General features: G+C 43.3%; 1 protein-coding gene across 9 annotated transcripts in view; it reads right to left on the bottom strand.

Moving 5' to 3' along the window:
- The window catches only part of GRAMD1B (GRAM domain containing 1B), a 204,896-nt gene that overhangs the window by 55,030 nt on the left and 134,319 nt on the right, over positions 1–15,547 (bottom strand). For 7 of the 9 annotated variants that reach the window (XM_087706400.1, XM_087706401.1, XM_087706397.1 and 4 more), the window contains 2 exons: positions 6,985–7,005; positions 3,416–3,439 (listed from right to left, as the gene is read on the bottom strand). In XM_087706400.1, the coding sequence (XP_087562526.1) occupies positions 3,416–3,439; positions 6,985–7,005 (45 nt within the window). The remainder of the gene's footprint in view (positions 1–3,415; positions 3,440–6,984; positions 7,006–15,547) is intronic. The other 2 variants (XM_087706399.1, XM_087706398.1) reach the window with 1 other exon arrangement.

Genomic DNA, 15,547 nt, shown 5'->3' on the forward strand with positions numbered 1-15,547 from the left:
TAACCTTGCTGAAAATAGGCCTTGACTCACAATTGAGCCCCAAATTCCTGTTGCTGAGCAAGGCAGATGTTAAGCGAGTCACGCCCCAGGTTATAACCCATTATGGTGCGGTCATTAAGCGAATCATTGCAGTTAAATCAGTAGCATGGCCGGGAAGCGAATCTGGCTTTTCCCCCATTGATTTTGCTTGTCCGAAATTCTCTAGGAATGTGTTCGGTCTGAGGAGCATGAAGCAAACCCCTGGTCCCGACAAAAAAAATACCCTTTTATTAATTGACTGTGAATTCTGCTCATTCACATCTAGCAAAGTCTTTCAAGGGAGGATTTACAGTCACAGACCTAATCTGGCTTGGGAGGATTTACACTCACAGACCTTATCTGGCTTGGGAGGATTTATAGTCACGGACCTTATCTGGCTTGGGAGGATTTACAGTCACAGACCTTATCTGGCTTGGGAAGTTTTACAGTCATACACCTTAGCTGGCTTGGGAGGATTTACAATCACAGACCTTATCTGGCTTGTGGGGGATTTACAGTCACGGACCTTATCTGGCTTGGGAGGATTTACAGTCACAGACCTTATCAGGCTTGGGAGGATTTACAGTCACAGACCTTATCTGGCTTGGGAGGATTTACAGTCACAGACTTCATCTGGCTTGAAGAGCTGCCTGGCCGACATCTGCAAAATTTGGCAAGGAGTGGTAGAACTCCCTTAACGAATGTCTGACTTAACCAAAGAAATGGGGGGGGGGGAGGCTCAATTGCGGTCATAAGTCGAGGACAACCTGTATTTACCCATGCAGTTTGGGGTGGGGGTGGGGGGGGAGTGAAGTCAACTTTATGATTTGCGTAGGACACCAGCTGCTAAAAGCCAACCCTCCAGGGCGAAACTCAGAGCAACTGGTTAGATGGAATACTTATGAAAACAATGGAGTCTTTTCAGTGCTGGATCGATTGATGCCGCCTCCTCCCTTGAGGGATGGGTGGATGGAGGGACCGATGGAGGGATGGGAGAAACCTTAGAAAGATCAGAAAGATGCTTATCTCTCTCTATCTCTCTATCTCTCTCCCTGCCCAAAGTGGAAGGAAACAGCCCTCGGAGGAGCCAAGAAGAGTGTAAACATTAACTCTACCGCAAACAGCAGGAGCTGGGACAGTTTGGTACAGGAAGAGAAGGATGTTAATGACTGGGTGGTGGTTGAGGTGAAGGATGTCACAGGAGACACAATGGCTTTGTCTCTTGGGTTGGTTGACTTCTTTCAACGCAAGGCATTTTGGGCCACGAAAAACCCAGCCGAACGTGGCAGGAGGAAGCCGAAAGAGGGCACGGGACAGAAGCAGTGGCAAGTGGGGGGGGGATCTGCCCAAGTTCATAAGGACCACGAGAAAGGATGAGGGTCATCAGATCCAAGAGCAGCAAGCCATGAGAGCGTAGAGTGATCAGAACACGAGATGGTAGGAAGGGGATGCTACCTTGAGGATCTTAAGGAAAACGTAGAAAGCAAGAGATGCCGTTCAGGATTGCGATCGTTGTACTCCTGCTCAGCTTTTTTTTAAAAAAAAAAATTACACACCTATTTATGAGTGCAAAACACACACAATCACAATCGTCGGATGCGTTTGTTTTATTTGCACAGAGCCAAAGGCTTCGGTTACAGGTATCGGCGGATGATGAGCGGGCTGATAACACTGGAGGACATTCGGTCAGAAATAGATTTAACAGAATAGCAATGAGTCGGAAGGGACCTGGGAGGCCTTCTGGTTCAACCGCCTGCTTTGTGGTTTAGGAGAGAGCTGGCCATGCCCACCCTGGCCACAGCCCCCCTCCCCCACCCAAGGTCAAACACAACCCCGATGCAGCCCTCAATGAAATCGAGTTCGATACGCCCGCTCTACATCACGACTCACAAAGGAAATTCTGAGTTCTGTTACAGTATTAGCTCGAGGACTGCCCGTGTAGTAGATTGTCCCCCACCTGACGCAGCAAATCCTCATGGGGAGCGGGCTATGGAGACAGCTACGAAGCTGAGATGCCTGCTAAACTCATGCCTAACACGCTCAAATCAAGTTAAATGGTCAAAACGTACAAAAGAACACGATTCTAGGAAGCTAGGCAGATAGCGCTTGGGGGGGACACAAGATTCTACCAATGAAAGCCTACAGGGGAGATTTGCAAGGTGGTTAAGGTGAGACGAACTTCTGCGGCTCAGAAAGTTCATGGGAACCATAGGACAGGAAGGGCCAGCAAGAGCAGGGGTGGGTTTCAACCGGTTCGTGGCGGTCCCTACGAACCGGTTGGTCGCCGAACCTGGAAGTAAGTAACTTCTGGGAATGGCGAAGGGCACGCCCGCCCGCCCGCCCATGGTCCTTACCCAGTTTTGACGAGTTCTGGGCTTCCACGCATGCGCAGGACGCATACAGCGCCTGCGCGATTGTCCAGGAGCAGCTGGAGCATCGCGCAGACGCTAGTACGCACGCGTGCACCGCGCGCGTGCATGAGGACGCCGCCGGCCCCGTTCCAACCGAACCGGTTGGAACGGGGTGAGAAACCCACCCCTGAGCAAGAGGGACATCACAACAGTAAGGAAAGGCTGGTAGGAGATGAAACCACCAGCAAAAACTTGCAAGAATAGAGCTGGGTGTCATCACATCTTTACCATCCATGGTCTTCTGAGAAGGTCCGAGGTCCGAGTCCTTTCTAAGGCAGAGGTTCTCCATAAGAGTTTTATTACTAATAAGTGGACCACGCAATCAACAGGAATGTTAAGTTGAATTTCTTTTGGGTTATTTTCCTTCAGAATTTAAGATGGCAGGCGTCTCTCAAATCTGGGTCGTATCCAGAATTCTTTCTTTTTTTGTAATGTTTCATCTCAGACCATTAGAATTATAAAACCAGAACCAGGCTGCCTTACGGGACTCCAGAGCACAATAAAAAGTGGGGTTTAGGAAAGGGGTGGGGGAGGAAGGAAACCAGCCCTATTCTACCAGCACTGTTTTCATCTGGGAAGAAGAAGCGGGAGATGAATAGAATAGAATAGAATTTTATTATTTGTATGCCGCCCTTCTCCGGGAGGACTCAGGGCGGCGAACAATTCAAAAGGGGAAAAGGGGGAACATAAAACGAACTACAGATAATTAAAATAAGCAAGAGTCACACAACCATACAAGTTGAGAGGGGAGGGAACTCATCACCCCCAGGCCTGCCGGCAAAGCCAGGTTTTGACGGCTTTTCGGAAGGCCTGGAGAGAGGTGAGGGTCCGAATCCCTGCGGGGAGTTCATTCCAGGAGGAGGAGGAGGAGGAGGAGGAGGAGGAGGAGGAGGAGGAGGAGGAGGAGGAGGAGGAGGAGGAGGAGGAGGAGGAGGAGGAGAAGGAGGAAAAAATTAAATCCAGCGATAGAGAAGTCTTTTGCTTACTCTTCGGATGTGTTGTCTCTCATGCTGAAGGTACATGGAGGAGAAACAAGGTGACATCAATAAAACAGCAAGGACAGGACAGGTGACACTTGCTTCACATGCATGTGTTGAAACACAAAACCCATCACAGAACGTTATCCAAACCATCACCTAATCCCGCGATGGCACGTATGCCCGAAGTGGGATGCCGAACCATGTCACCTGGCACGCAACGGTGTTGCCCGGTCTTCTGCATTTCTGGCATGCACGCGTGTGCGACGATCAGCTGGACTTCTCGCATGGAAACTAGAAGAGCTGGCCTTCTGTCTTCCACATCTGCCAGCTGATTGCCGGGCGCACATGTGTGCCAGTAACCGGAAGACTAGCTGGCCAGTGCATATCTGTGCGCTGGAAACCGGAAGTTCATTTTCCGGGGTGTGTATGCCACCTGGGCAGATCCTCTTCTGGACTGCGTGCCAGGCAAGATGCTTTCAGTACTGGGTGTCAAAAAGGTTCACCATCATTGACCTAGTCTTTGAAAGCAGTTACAATTTGGGGGGGGGGGGCTTTAGCCATCAACCTCTTAATACCACAAACTTCACACCAATGAGTTGTCCTTTTTGGAAGTTGTCTTGGGAGGGCTATCTCTGAAAAGACACCTGGGAGGCCTTACTGGCCCAGTACCCTTGTGTTCTGAAAAGGAAACGTCTGTTGGAGTCTACTTGACTGCTGTCAATCATGGTTAATCTCCCACGATACAATTACTCCTCTTGTGAAAACACTATTGCTTAGTAATGCGGCAAGCGGCTATCACTACGAGCCAATTTCAACTCTTATCATTATGGTTCTTGCTAGAGGTTAAGGTGCTGGACTAGGTGTAGGGAAATCTAGGCCTTGGGCACAGAAGCCAACTGGTTGATCTAGGACAGTGTTTCTCAACCTTGTCAACTTGAAGATGTCTGGACTTCAACTCCCAGAATTCCCCAGCCAGCATTCGCTGGCTGGGGAATTCTGGGAGTTGAAGTCCAGACATCTTCAAGTTGACAAGGTTGAGAAACACTGATCTAGGATTATCTCTCTCTCAGCAGGGCAAAGATGGTCTGAAAATAGCAGGCAACAAACACACTTGGGCTTGTTCACGTGGTTGTCAAGAGACCCATTACGACTTGAAGACAAAAGAAATTTACTTAGAAAATCTGCGTGTACATGCTGCACCCATACACAATCTAGAGAGATGAAGAAAATTAGAAGAATTCAAGTTGAATCCTTCCGTGCTTTCAGGAGACTTTCCTCTAAATCTTTTAACTTTGCCCAAGGGACATTATGTAAGATACTTAAAGACATAAGTCACAGTAAATTTACTTTACAGTAAACATGGATTGGCGCCAGGTTTTTGTTTAAGTTTTAATCAGTTGTGTTTTCATACTTTTTAAAACGATTTTATACAAGGATTTTAATTCTTGATTGGCAGCCGACCAGTTGGCTGAAAGATGGGTGGATGCATAAAGGTTTTCATTAAATAAAATAAATGTATCTGTTTTTTTAAAAAAAGAAATCAAATAAATCTGATGATCACTGGTCTGTTTTTAAAATATATTCATGAAATTACAAGTCAAATAATCAGGCTGAATGAAGGATTAGAGATAGAGAGTGGTCTGCTCCCCCAAGAAATTATATTAGAGTGTCACCTTTGGGTATCCAAACTCACAAGAATAGAATAGAATAACAGAGTTGGAAGGGACCTTGGAGGTCTTCTAGTTCAACCCACTCCCTAGGCAGGAAACCTTACACCACTTCAGACAAATGGTTATCCAACATCTACTTAAAAACTTCCAATGTTGGAGCATTCACAACTTCTGGAGGCAAGTTGTTCCATTGATTAATTGTTCTACCTGTCAGGAAATTTCTCCTTAGTTCTAAGTTGCTTCTCTCCTTGATTAGTTTCCACCGATTGCTTCTTGTTCTACCCTCAGGTGCTTTGGAGAATAGTTTGACTCCCTCTTCTTTGGGGCAACCCCTGAGATATTGGAACGCTGCTATCATGTCACCCCTAGTCCTTCTTTTCATCAAAATAGACATATCCAATTCCTGCAAGCATTCTTTATATGTTTTAGCCTCCAGTCCCCTAATCCTCTTTGTTGCTCTTCTCTGCACTCTTTCTAGAGTCTCCACATCTTTTTCCCATCGTGGTGACGAAAACTAAATTTTCTACAACTACGGGCTTTCTAATATTGCCAGACAAGAGAACTAGCAATGCAGGAAGTTAAGAAAGAAGTGGTGACCAAAACTGGATGCCGTATTCCAAGTGTGGCCTTATCAAGGCCTTATAAAGTGGTATTAACACTTCACGTGATCTTGATTCTCTCCCTCTGTTTATGCAGCCTAGAACTATGTTGGCTTTTTTGGCAGCTGCTGCACACAGCTGGCTCAAAGAAAAGAAGAGTGTAACAAATTTAATTCACTTGGCACACATACAAGGGGATGGATATCAGCAGTCTATTTCTATGCTTTTCATGGCATAATAATAGAAGCCAAAGAATGTTGCCAAATGGAAAGCAAAAAGAGAAACTTCCTAAGGAGAATTAGTCCACCGTGGGATCAATTCATCACCCAGAAAAACAGATCTTAAAACCCGCAAAATGCAGAGAGCACATTTCAACTTAACAAACAGAAACACAAACAGTTCCTTGGTGTTTGTGCCATGACCCTTTTGCAGTGGAAACTCTCTGATAATCTGAACAGTATCCCCTGATTTGTACAAACCATGATTTCAAGTTCAGGAGGTCAAATTATTCAACCAAAAGTTAAAAGAAAGAAACCTATTGCTTCGATATTTAAGGAAGAAGACCACACAGGGTGGGCAAAAGATTTGCTGGTGTTTTGGCTAAAATGGTAAGACACTGCATGGAGTGAAAATAACTAAAAAAAAATGTTTCTTGTATTTAGATCCAAAATACTCCAGGCGTTTCCCCCCCCCCCCGAGAAAAAAAAATCCAACCAGGCCCCCAAATTATGTTTGATTTATGTTTATGGAAAAGAAAGTCAAACCATCAGCATTCCCAACGTAACACCCTTAAATGTGGAAAACAGAAAATTCAGCGACAAAAGGAAACAGCGCATTAAAAATTGTATAAAATATAACATTCGTTCCCTTGGCTTGATAAAATTGGCCCCTTTTCTAAGGCCCTAGCAAAAAATATTCAGATAGCCCCTTATCTGCTGAGGAAATTTGATTAAAAGTGTTATTAAAGTTTTCTTATGCTGCAGCTCCCTTCGTCAGAGGCGCAATGAATCAGAGAAACCTGAATAAAATGGGCTTGTTAGAAAAGAGAGCATGTGATTCCTTTTGATGTTTTGCAACCACAGATGCTAAGAATCTAGCAGTCACAAGAGGCTTTCCTAACGCAGAAGACTATCTATGATTTAATATACGCTTCTGGTTAATAAAAAGCTAACTCCAAAATCTACATTCTTTTTTTTTTCTTATGCTGAAGAGTGAAATTGCAAAAGCTCGTATCTTCCCAACCCTTCTTCTCTTCATGCAAGTAACAACAATTTAATTAGGGGGGGGAAAAAGCTGAAATACTTACATTGTACCAACTCTGGCTTTTCTGTAGAGAGAAAATAACAAACAGAGAAAAAAAAACCACAGTTAGTATGGAAGTTTCAGGAATAGGCAAAAGAAGAAGAAGGAGGGGGGAGGGGGGGACGTCAACCACCCAAAACTTTGGAAATGTTGTGCTAAGGGTTGGTTAGCATTCCTGAAACTAGACGTGATGGAGAAGGAAAATAAAACTTGGTGGCTTCGAGAACAGAATTGTAGGTTTTTATCACAACTTGTTGGCCAAATTGGAACATTGATTGTAAGTCACAAATGATCCCAACTCTCACCCAGGAACATCATTTACACCCTTGATTTCTTTCAAAATCAGGAAAATCCAAGTGCCGATCAACCGCCTTTCGCTTTTAAAGATTTTATATCAAACGTCAAATGCACAATTACTCATTTCAGATGTTAGTTGAATTGACAGAAACGATACGGCCAACTTATCTTAAATTTATTTATCTATGGGGCTTGCAGTAAAGTACAAAAGGAAGTGGGCGTTGTGGCCCACCAGTGGCCAGCAGAGCTGGCAGCAGAGTCGGACAGTGAGGAGGTTAGGGAGGAACATGGGCCAGTCCTGGAGTCTGGGGAAGGCTCGGATGAGGACTCTATGTTGGAGACAGAGAGAGGACCAAGGCCATCTGGTAGTTATTTGCTGCCTCCAGAGCCTCCGGAGCCTGACATCAGCAAGGCAGAAGAACAAGGGAGCCTGTTCCCAGTGTGCGCATGCACAGAACTGCCAGAAGGCAAGAACAATTAAGGGTCGACTTGGGAGTAAGGCTTGAAGATGATTGGCCCCTCCCATAAAACATAAAAGAGGAGTGAACGGGATGTGAGCTTTTGGAGGAAACAATTAGTACATCTGATCAGTTTCAAGCTCTGAGAAGTTCTGTTTGATTCTGTGCTACGTTTGGCGTTGCAAAACTAATTGGCAATTAGGTCTCTGGCAGCATTCCAAGGGAGATAAAAGTGGGTGTTTATCAACATTCGCCTGAAAGACTGCGGCAACTCAAGCAGACATCTGTCGGAATCTTCACAGACTGTTTGTGAAGCCTTGTAGGCTGTTGATGGTCATACTCAACAGCCATATAAATAAAAGACGGTTTGGGGGACTAAGATTGTGGTTTATGCTTTATCCAGAAGCCTAGGTCAGAACAGTGGGTGTCCTCGAAGAGAACTTTCGAGATTTAATCTGATTGTCAGAGCACCTCCGACGTCGCGTTAAATTCTCGCTTGTGTTTTCAGGAGTTCTGCCTGCAGGAGAATAAAGGCTCAAATGAAGACCTGGGCAGAGTTGAAGGGAGTGTATTTAAAGTGACACAGCAGGCATGTTTAAACCACCCAATTCATTCTCTCTCTGTTTATGCCTAAATGGCATCTATTCATCAACTTCTTCAACACTGGGCTATAAATCATTTTTTATGTCTTTATGTTTCTTAGGCATCATTGCTGCTACAGAGAGAAAGTCAACACGGAGAACCAATTATTATTATTTTTTGTAAAGTTATAGAATACGTCTGCGGTTTGGGCGAGTATGGAGGGGAAAAACGCCTTCCACTGTTAAGCCTACATTCACTGCTGTTTACTTAAGCAAAACAATGGACACAAAGGCAGCTTCTTGGGCTGTTCAGGTATCAACAGCTTCATATACAGTAGATCTTAGCTTAGTTTCTTTCAGCCTAAAAGAAAGGATGATTCAGAATCGCTGAATGTGGCAAACCTTCAATAACCAAAAAACAAAAGGAGGCAAATTCAGGCTGAAAAAAGAGAATCAAAATGTCATAGGTGAGAAGAAGGGGAAACAGAGGCAGCCAACTTGCAAGCCAAAATCCTGATTTTTTTCAACTTAACTCTCGGACTCCGAGAGCTGAGATGATGCTTGCGTTCGCTTCAGCGTGGATTTCAGAGGGATTTGGGGATGAAATACGCCCTGATTTTTGTGGATCAGTTCCAGTCCTCGGATCCACCTCGGGGAAATATTCAGAGATGAAAGTTATCCAAAGGATAGGCTTTTTACGGAATGTGAAAACATTCTTGTTTATTCCGACGGTTTTGGCTCCTGGTTATTTTCCTGCGTTTTTAGTGTGTCGGTTTTTGAGATTCCCGAAAGATCTCTTTCGAGAGTCGATTCTTGAGATCGTTGTTTTTTTTTTTAAAGAGTCAAGCACAGATTCTCCTCAGTTCAAACAAGGTCCCTTCTGACCTGAGAAACTGCAGGTGGTAGCAACAAAATAAGGGCCATTTTTCACGACTGCAAGTCTTTATGTACAGTATAATAGCTTCCCCTCCCTTGGGTGGATTGCAAATGTTCTCGCTCTGATGACACATAGGTTTCTTATTTGGTTTGGCTTTATCGGTTGCAACTGGCGCTTTGGTGCCAGTTTTGGATCTGATTAGCAGGGAGCAGTTTTTATGGGCTGTATCTTGTATGCGGACTCCCTACCAAGGACATCTCTTTCAAAGAATTCCGTTTTATGTGGTTCTTTTTTTCGATCTGATTTAAATCCAGCCCTTCTAAAAAAAATTAAGCCACCAAGAGTCACCCCTAGACGAGATGGGTGGCACGTATATAATATAATAAAAAATAAAATAAAATAAAATAAAATACTGTAAAATAAAATAATAACAAATAGAATAGAATAATAAAATAGAAAACATAAAATAATAAAACAAAATAATAAAACAATAAAAAATAAAGCAAAAAAATATAAAAATAAAATAATAAAATGGAATAAAATCAAATAATAAAATAAAACAACAAAAAATAGAATAGAATGGAATAGAAAAAAATGAAATGAAGTAATAAAACAATAAAACAAAATATAAAAATGAAAAATAAAATAAAATAATAAAATCAAATAATAAAATAAAATAAAATAAAATAAAAAATAATAAAATAAAATAATAAATAAAATAAAATAATAGTAAAATAAAATAAAATAAAATAATACTAAAATAAAATAAAATACTAAAATAAAATAAAATACTAAAATAAAATAAAATAAAATAATAAAATAAAATAAAATAAAATACTAAAATAAAATAAAATAAAATAAAATAATAAAATAAAATAAAATAAAATAAAATAAAATAAAATAAAATAAAATAAAATAAAATAAAATAATAAAATAAAATAAAATAAAATAAAATAAAATAAAATAAAATAAATAAAATAAAATAAAATAAAATAAAATAAAATAAAATAAAATAAAATAAAATAAAATAAAAAAAACGGTGAAATATATGTCCTGGGACAACACTTATTTTATTTTTTTAAAAACGGACATTGCTAGCAATCTAAGAGTACCACCCGAGTTTTTTAAAGTCCAAGTTTGCTGTTTAAATTTTGCAACTCGCGTCTCTGCTGTTGTTTTTGTGATGCTGTCTTTCCACATCCTTGGTTTTGGGTCCAAATAAGTGAATGACTGAATAAACAAATAATGTTTTTTATTTTTACTACTTTCTTTATTACATTTATTCCTTGCCTATCTCATTGTTGAGCAATTCTGGGCAGCTTACGACTTCATTAAAAACAGCAATGAAACCATTGAACATTAAAAGTTAACATGGGAGGACGGGGAAAACCTCAAGGTATATTTTAAAGGTTGAAGTTGTTTTATTTGCTTATTTTGAGACTTTTAAGGCCACCCAATTTAGTGTGCCTCTAAGCAACATACAACACACAGTAACAATAATCTAACTAGGAAGCAAACGACAAATATATATACACACATGAAAAGCTAAAACCTACAAGGGAAACCAAGCACACAACTAAACAAACCACGGTGTGGCTACTACTCCGACCGAGCATTAAATAAAATAGGAACATAAACAAGGAAAAAAGAATGTACAAAAAGGTAAGAGATGGTAAAACACAGGCAGGTCAATGAACCCTCTACGGTATCATAAAGATGACTATCTTCCAACGTTATCACTAGAAACTTTATGACACTGTAAAAGATGTCACATCCGTTTTCTCAACAGAATCCAAGGGTCTGTTTTGAATTGGAAAGATAATTCCTTGGTTAACTGAGCACATTGGATTAAAGGAAACATCTGGTTAGTTGTCAAATTGGAATTTATATAAGCAGTCTACCAAAGAGTTGTTTGAAACTCTTAGGCAAGATTACGGTGAAAAGATGGCACAGCTAAACAACTTCCAACACATATGACCATGATTTTTCTTTAGCCCATTGATGTGTAAGGTAAAGGTTCCCCTCGCACAGATGTGCTAGTCGCTCCCGACTCTAGGGGGCGGCGCTCATCTCCGTTTCAAAGCCGAAGAACCAGTGCTGTCTGAAGACGTCTCCGTGGTCATGTGGCTGGCATGACTAAACGCCGAAGGCGCATGGAACGCTGTTCCCTTCCCACCAAAGGTGGTTCCTATTTTCCTACTTACATTTTTAAAGTGCTTTCATACGGCTAGGTTGGCAGAAACTGGGACAAGCAACAGGAGCTCACTCCGTTACGTGGCGTTAGGGATTCGAACCGCTGAACTGCCGACCTTTCTGATCAACAAGCTCAGTGTCTTAGCCACTGAGCTACTGTGTCCCTTTTACTGATGTGTAGAAGACAAAGAAATAGGGGGCTAAAATTGTCAGGGACTTGGGTAACTTTTTTACAAAGAATGCCAAGGGTTTTGAGTTGAGTAATTGGATCAGTGCAAGACATACAAGGCAGGAAGAGTTGGGGGGGAAAGCAAATTTGTCGAATCAGCTACCATATTTTTAGACTATAAGACGCAACTTTTCTCCCCCTAAAAGAGCATGGAAACGTTGGTGCGTCTTATACACCAAAAACAGCCATTTATGGCCTCCTGGAGTCCCACCCCTGCATCCCATTTTTGCAAAAAACGGGCCATTTTTTGCAAAAACAGAGGCATTTTTGCCTTTCCCCAGCCCCCAGAACATTCTGCAGGCTTCAGCAGGGTTAGGGGAAGGCAAAAATGTCCCCATTTTTACAAAGAAATGGCCCATTTTTCACTCGTTTTTTACAAAAACAGGGGCATTTTTGCCTTCCCCCAGCCCTGCTGAAGCCTGCAGAGTGCTCCTGGGGCTGGGGAGGACAAAAACCTTTTTTTCCCCCCTACTTACCTCTTTCAAATCCTGGTGCATCTTATACACCGGTGCGTCTTATAGTCTGAAAAATATGGTAACTTCCAAGGATCCCTGAAGAAAGCAGGGGGTGGAACAGGGGAAATAGAAGGGACCTTGGAGGTCTTCGAACCCAACTCCCTGCTCCATCAGGAGATCCTCTACCAGGGGTGTCCAACCTTGGCAGGGTGAAAACTTGTGGATTTCAACTCCCAGAATTCTGGGAGTTGGGGAATTCTGGAGTTGAAGTCTACAAGCTTTCCAAGAGGCTTTGCCAGATAAATAGCTGCCTAGTCTCTTCTTGAAAACCTCCAGTGGAGGACAACCTCTGGAGGCAAGTCGTTCCACCGGTGAATTGTTCTAACTGAAACTTCTCCTTAGCCCTAGGTTGAATCTCTCTCTGGTAAGCTTCCATCCATTGCTTCCTGTCCTGCCCTCAGTCTGAGCAAAGATTTACTCAGCCCCAGCAAGGATACTCAGGGCAGCCTGACCCTCCCATCACCTGAGCAACTTTCTGAATCGATTCGAGCACGGGAAGGACAAAGGAGGAAGAAGAAGGGGGGGGGAGGAAAACTGGGAAGGGCGTATGGAGGAAAACAAGAGAGAGTCAAGTTCTTACTTTGATCAGGTTTAATCTGTCATACTGGAAAAAGAAAAAAGAAAAGCATGGAAACGTTAGAAAGGAAAGGAATCTATAGCTTTGAAAGTGGAGAGGATATAAAGCAGGGATATCTGTGCATGAGGGTGAAAGGCCAGACGTAGTAGAGAAAAGCTGCAGGGACAGAGGGATAAAAAAGTCAAAAAGAGGGCTGTCAAAATATCTAGAGACCCCTCACATCCTGGACATAAATTGTTTCAACTCCTACCCTCAAAATGATGCTATAGAGCACTGCACACCAAGACAACTAGACACAAGGACAGTTTTTCCCCGAATGCCCTCACTCTGGTAAACAAATAATCTCCTCACCACTGTCAAACTATTCACTAAGGCTGCATTACTATTATTCTTCTCATCCTTCCTATTACCTATCTCCTCCCACTTATGACTATAACCATGTTGTTTGTGTCTTTAAATTTTATTTGTTTTATTTGTTTCCTAATTTGATTGCTTATTAGTAACCTATGACTATCACAAAGTGTTGCAATTTATGATTCTTCATAAATTGCACCCCAATGGCTGGATCTGGCCCACGGACCTTGGGTTTGACACCTCTGCTTTTAGATACTTAAACCAGCCAGCACGTTAGTCTTCACCATGAATTAACTGGAGAAGCAGGAGATTCTCCAGGGCACAAAAGCAGCCACAAGCAACCCCCATCTGGGACCACGCCATGGCAACAGGCCCTTCCAGGAATAGGCCCTTACAACCCCCTGCATGCCCCAATGTTTCATTCCAAAGGATGGGATTACTCTCCCAAAGGATAATCTTTTCAGTGGACTCCAAAATATTTTCCTTGCATGCATATCAGGCGCCGAGCGGTGAGGGCCGGGTGAAATGAGGATATGATATGAGTTGGTATAAAAGTTGCAGCAAGCTTCGTCTTGCCAGGAAGGGGCTCCCTCTGTTGGCAAAATAGCACCATCACAGTCTGTGAATCTCATGCAGGAGAGGTCAATCACCAATGCGTACATGTTTAATGTTGCAGGATCTAATCGGAGTCAGTCATCGGGACCAAAGGTCTATTCTTCCAAGACTTTTGAACTCCAGAGCCCATCTTCAGGGAACGTCTCCCTCTCTCTCTCTCTCCAGAATGCATGCACTGGGCTGTTTTACGCGTTGTATATTTATATATGTTTTTATAAGGGCCGTGGTTAGAATGCTAGCTAATATTTCAGGGTAACTCTGCCCACAGGCAGGAGTTCGAGCCTGACTGGCTCAAGGTTGACTCAGCCTTCCATCCTTCAGAGGTCGGTAAAATGAGGACCCAGATGGTTGGGGGCAAGAGGCTGACTCTGTAAACCGCTTAGAGAGGGCTGTAAAGCAGAGTGAAGCGATATATAAATCTAAGTGCTATTGCTGACCCTTCCTTCCTTCCTTCCTTCCTTCCTTCCTTCCTTCCTTCCTTCCTTCCTTCTTTTCTTCCCCACTTCTTTCCCTCTCTTCCTCTCTATGGTGGTGCAGTGGTTAGTATCCAGTATTGCAAGGCAAACTCTGCCCACTGCCAGGAGTTCGATCCTGACCAGCTCAAGGTTGACTCAGCCTCCCATCCTTCTGATGTTCGGTAAAATGAGGACCCAGATGGTTGGGGGCAAGAGGCTGACTCTGTAAACTGCTTAGAGAGGGCTGTAAAGCACTATGAAGCAGCATATAAGTCTAAGTGCTATTGTTAAATGACATCTGGTTTGTGTGCGGCTTTTAGTTGCTCCTAAGGGTGTTGGAGTTTGGAGTTTATTCAATTTGTAGGCCGCCCTATTCCCCGAAGGGACTCAGGGCGGCTGAACAAAGCCAAGGGAGGGAAAATTACAAAAAGTAAGACAAAGACAATCAGACAATACGAACAATTTAAAAGCACAACAGACACAGCAAATTCGAGTAGGGGGGGGGGGACAGCCAGGTCTTCACGGCCGTCTGGAAGGCCTGAAGGGTGGAGAGGGTCCGAATCTCCACGGGGAGCTCATTCCAAAGGGCCGGGGCAGCCACAGAGAAGGCCCTCCTCCGAGTAGTCGCCAACCGACATTGGCTGGCAGATGGAATACAGAGGAGGCCTAATCTGTGGGATCGAATAGGTCTGTGGGAGGTAATCGGCAGAAGGCGGTCTCTCAAGTACCCAGGTCCAATACCATGTAGGGCTTTATAAGTGACAACTAGCACCCTGAAGCGTATCCGGAGACCAATAGGTAGCCAGTGCAGCTCGCGGAGGATAGGTGTAACGTGGGTGTACCGGGGTGCACCCACAATCGCTCGCGTGGCTGCATTCTGGACCAGCTGGAGTCTCCGAACACTCTTCAAGGGCTGCCCCCAAACCGGTAGCATTTTTTTTTTGATGGAAGGCTCTTAAGATCAATCATTTGATGTGTCAAAACGTGGCATTCCAAAACTGCTTCATCTGCCTAGCCCTAAAGGTTTATATTGGATGAAGCAGAATGCCTCTGGAATGTGAAGGGGGAAAAAGGGAAAGAGGCAGAAACAATCAAGGTTTTGGAGGAAGATGTCTTCGTTCCGTCCCACTTAAGATTAAAGATTCCGGATTCAGTGAAGGTCAAGATCCATGCCGAGGAGTTGGTGTAGACCAGGGGAGGGGAACCATGTTTTTTTTTAATGACTTGTGGACTTTAACTCCCAGATTTCCTGAGCCAGCAACCTGGCTCCTCATTTTACTGACCTCGGAAGGATGGAAGCAGGTGTGAAATGCTAACGGTTCGGTAGTAAAAAAAAAAGTTCGTTCCAAAGGGCCGGAGCTGCCACAGAGAAGGCCCTCCCCTGGGTAGTAGCCAGATGGCATTGGCTGGTGGACG

This window comes from Thamnophis sirtalis, unplaced genomic scaffold, assembly GCF_051295495.1.
Source record: "Thamnophis sirtalis isolate CommonGarterSnake01/CBP01778 unplaced genomic scaffold, rThaSir2_p1.2 scaffold_2, whole genome shotgun sequence".
Classification (NCBI taxonomy): Eukaryota; Metazoa; Chordata; class Lepidosauria; order Squamata; family Natricidae; genus Thamnophis; species Thamnophis sirtalis.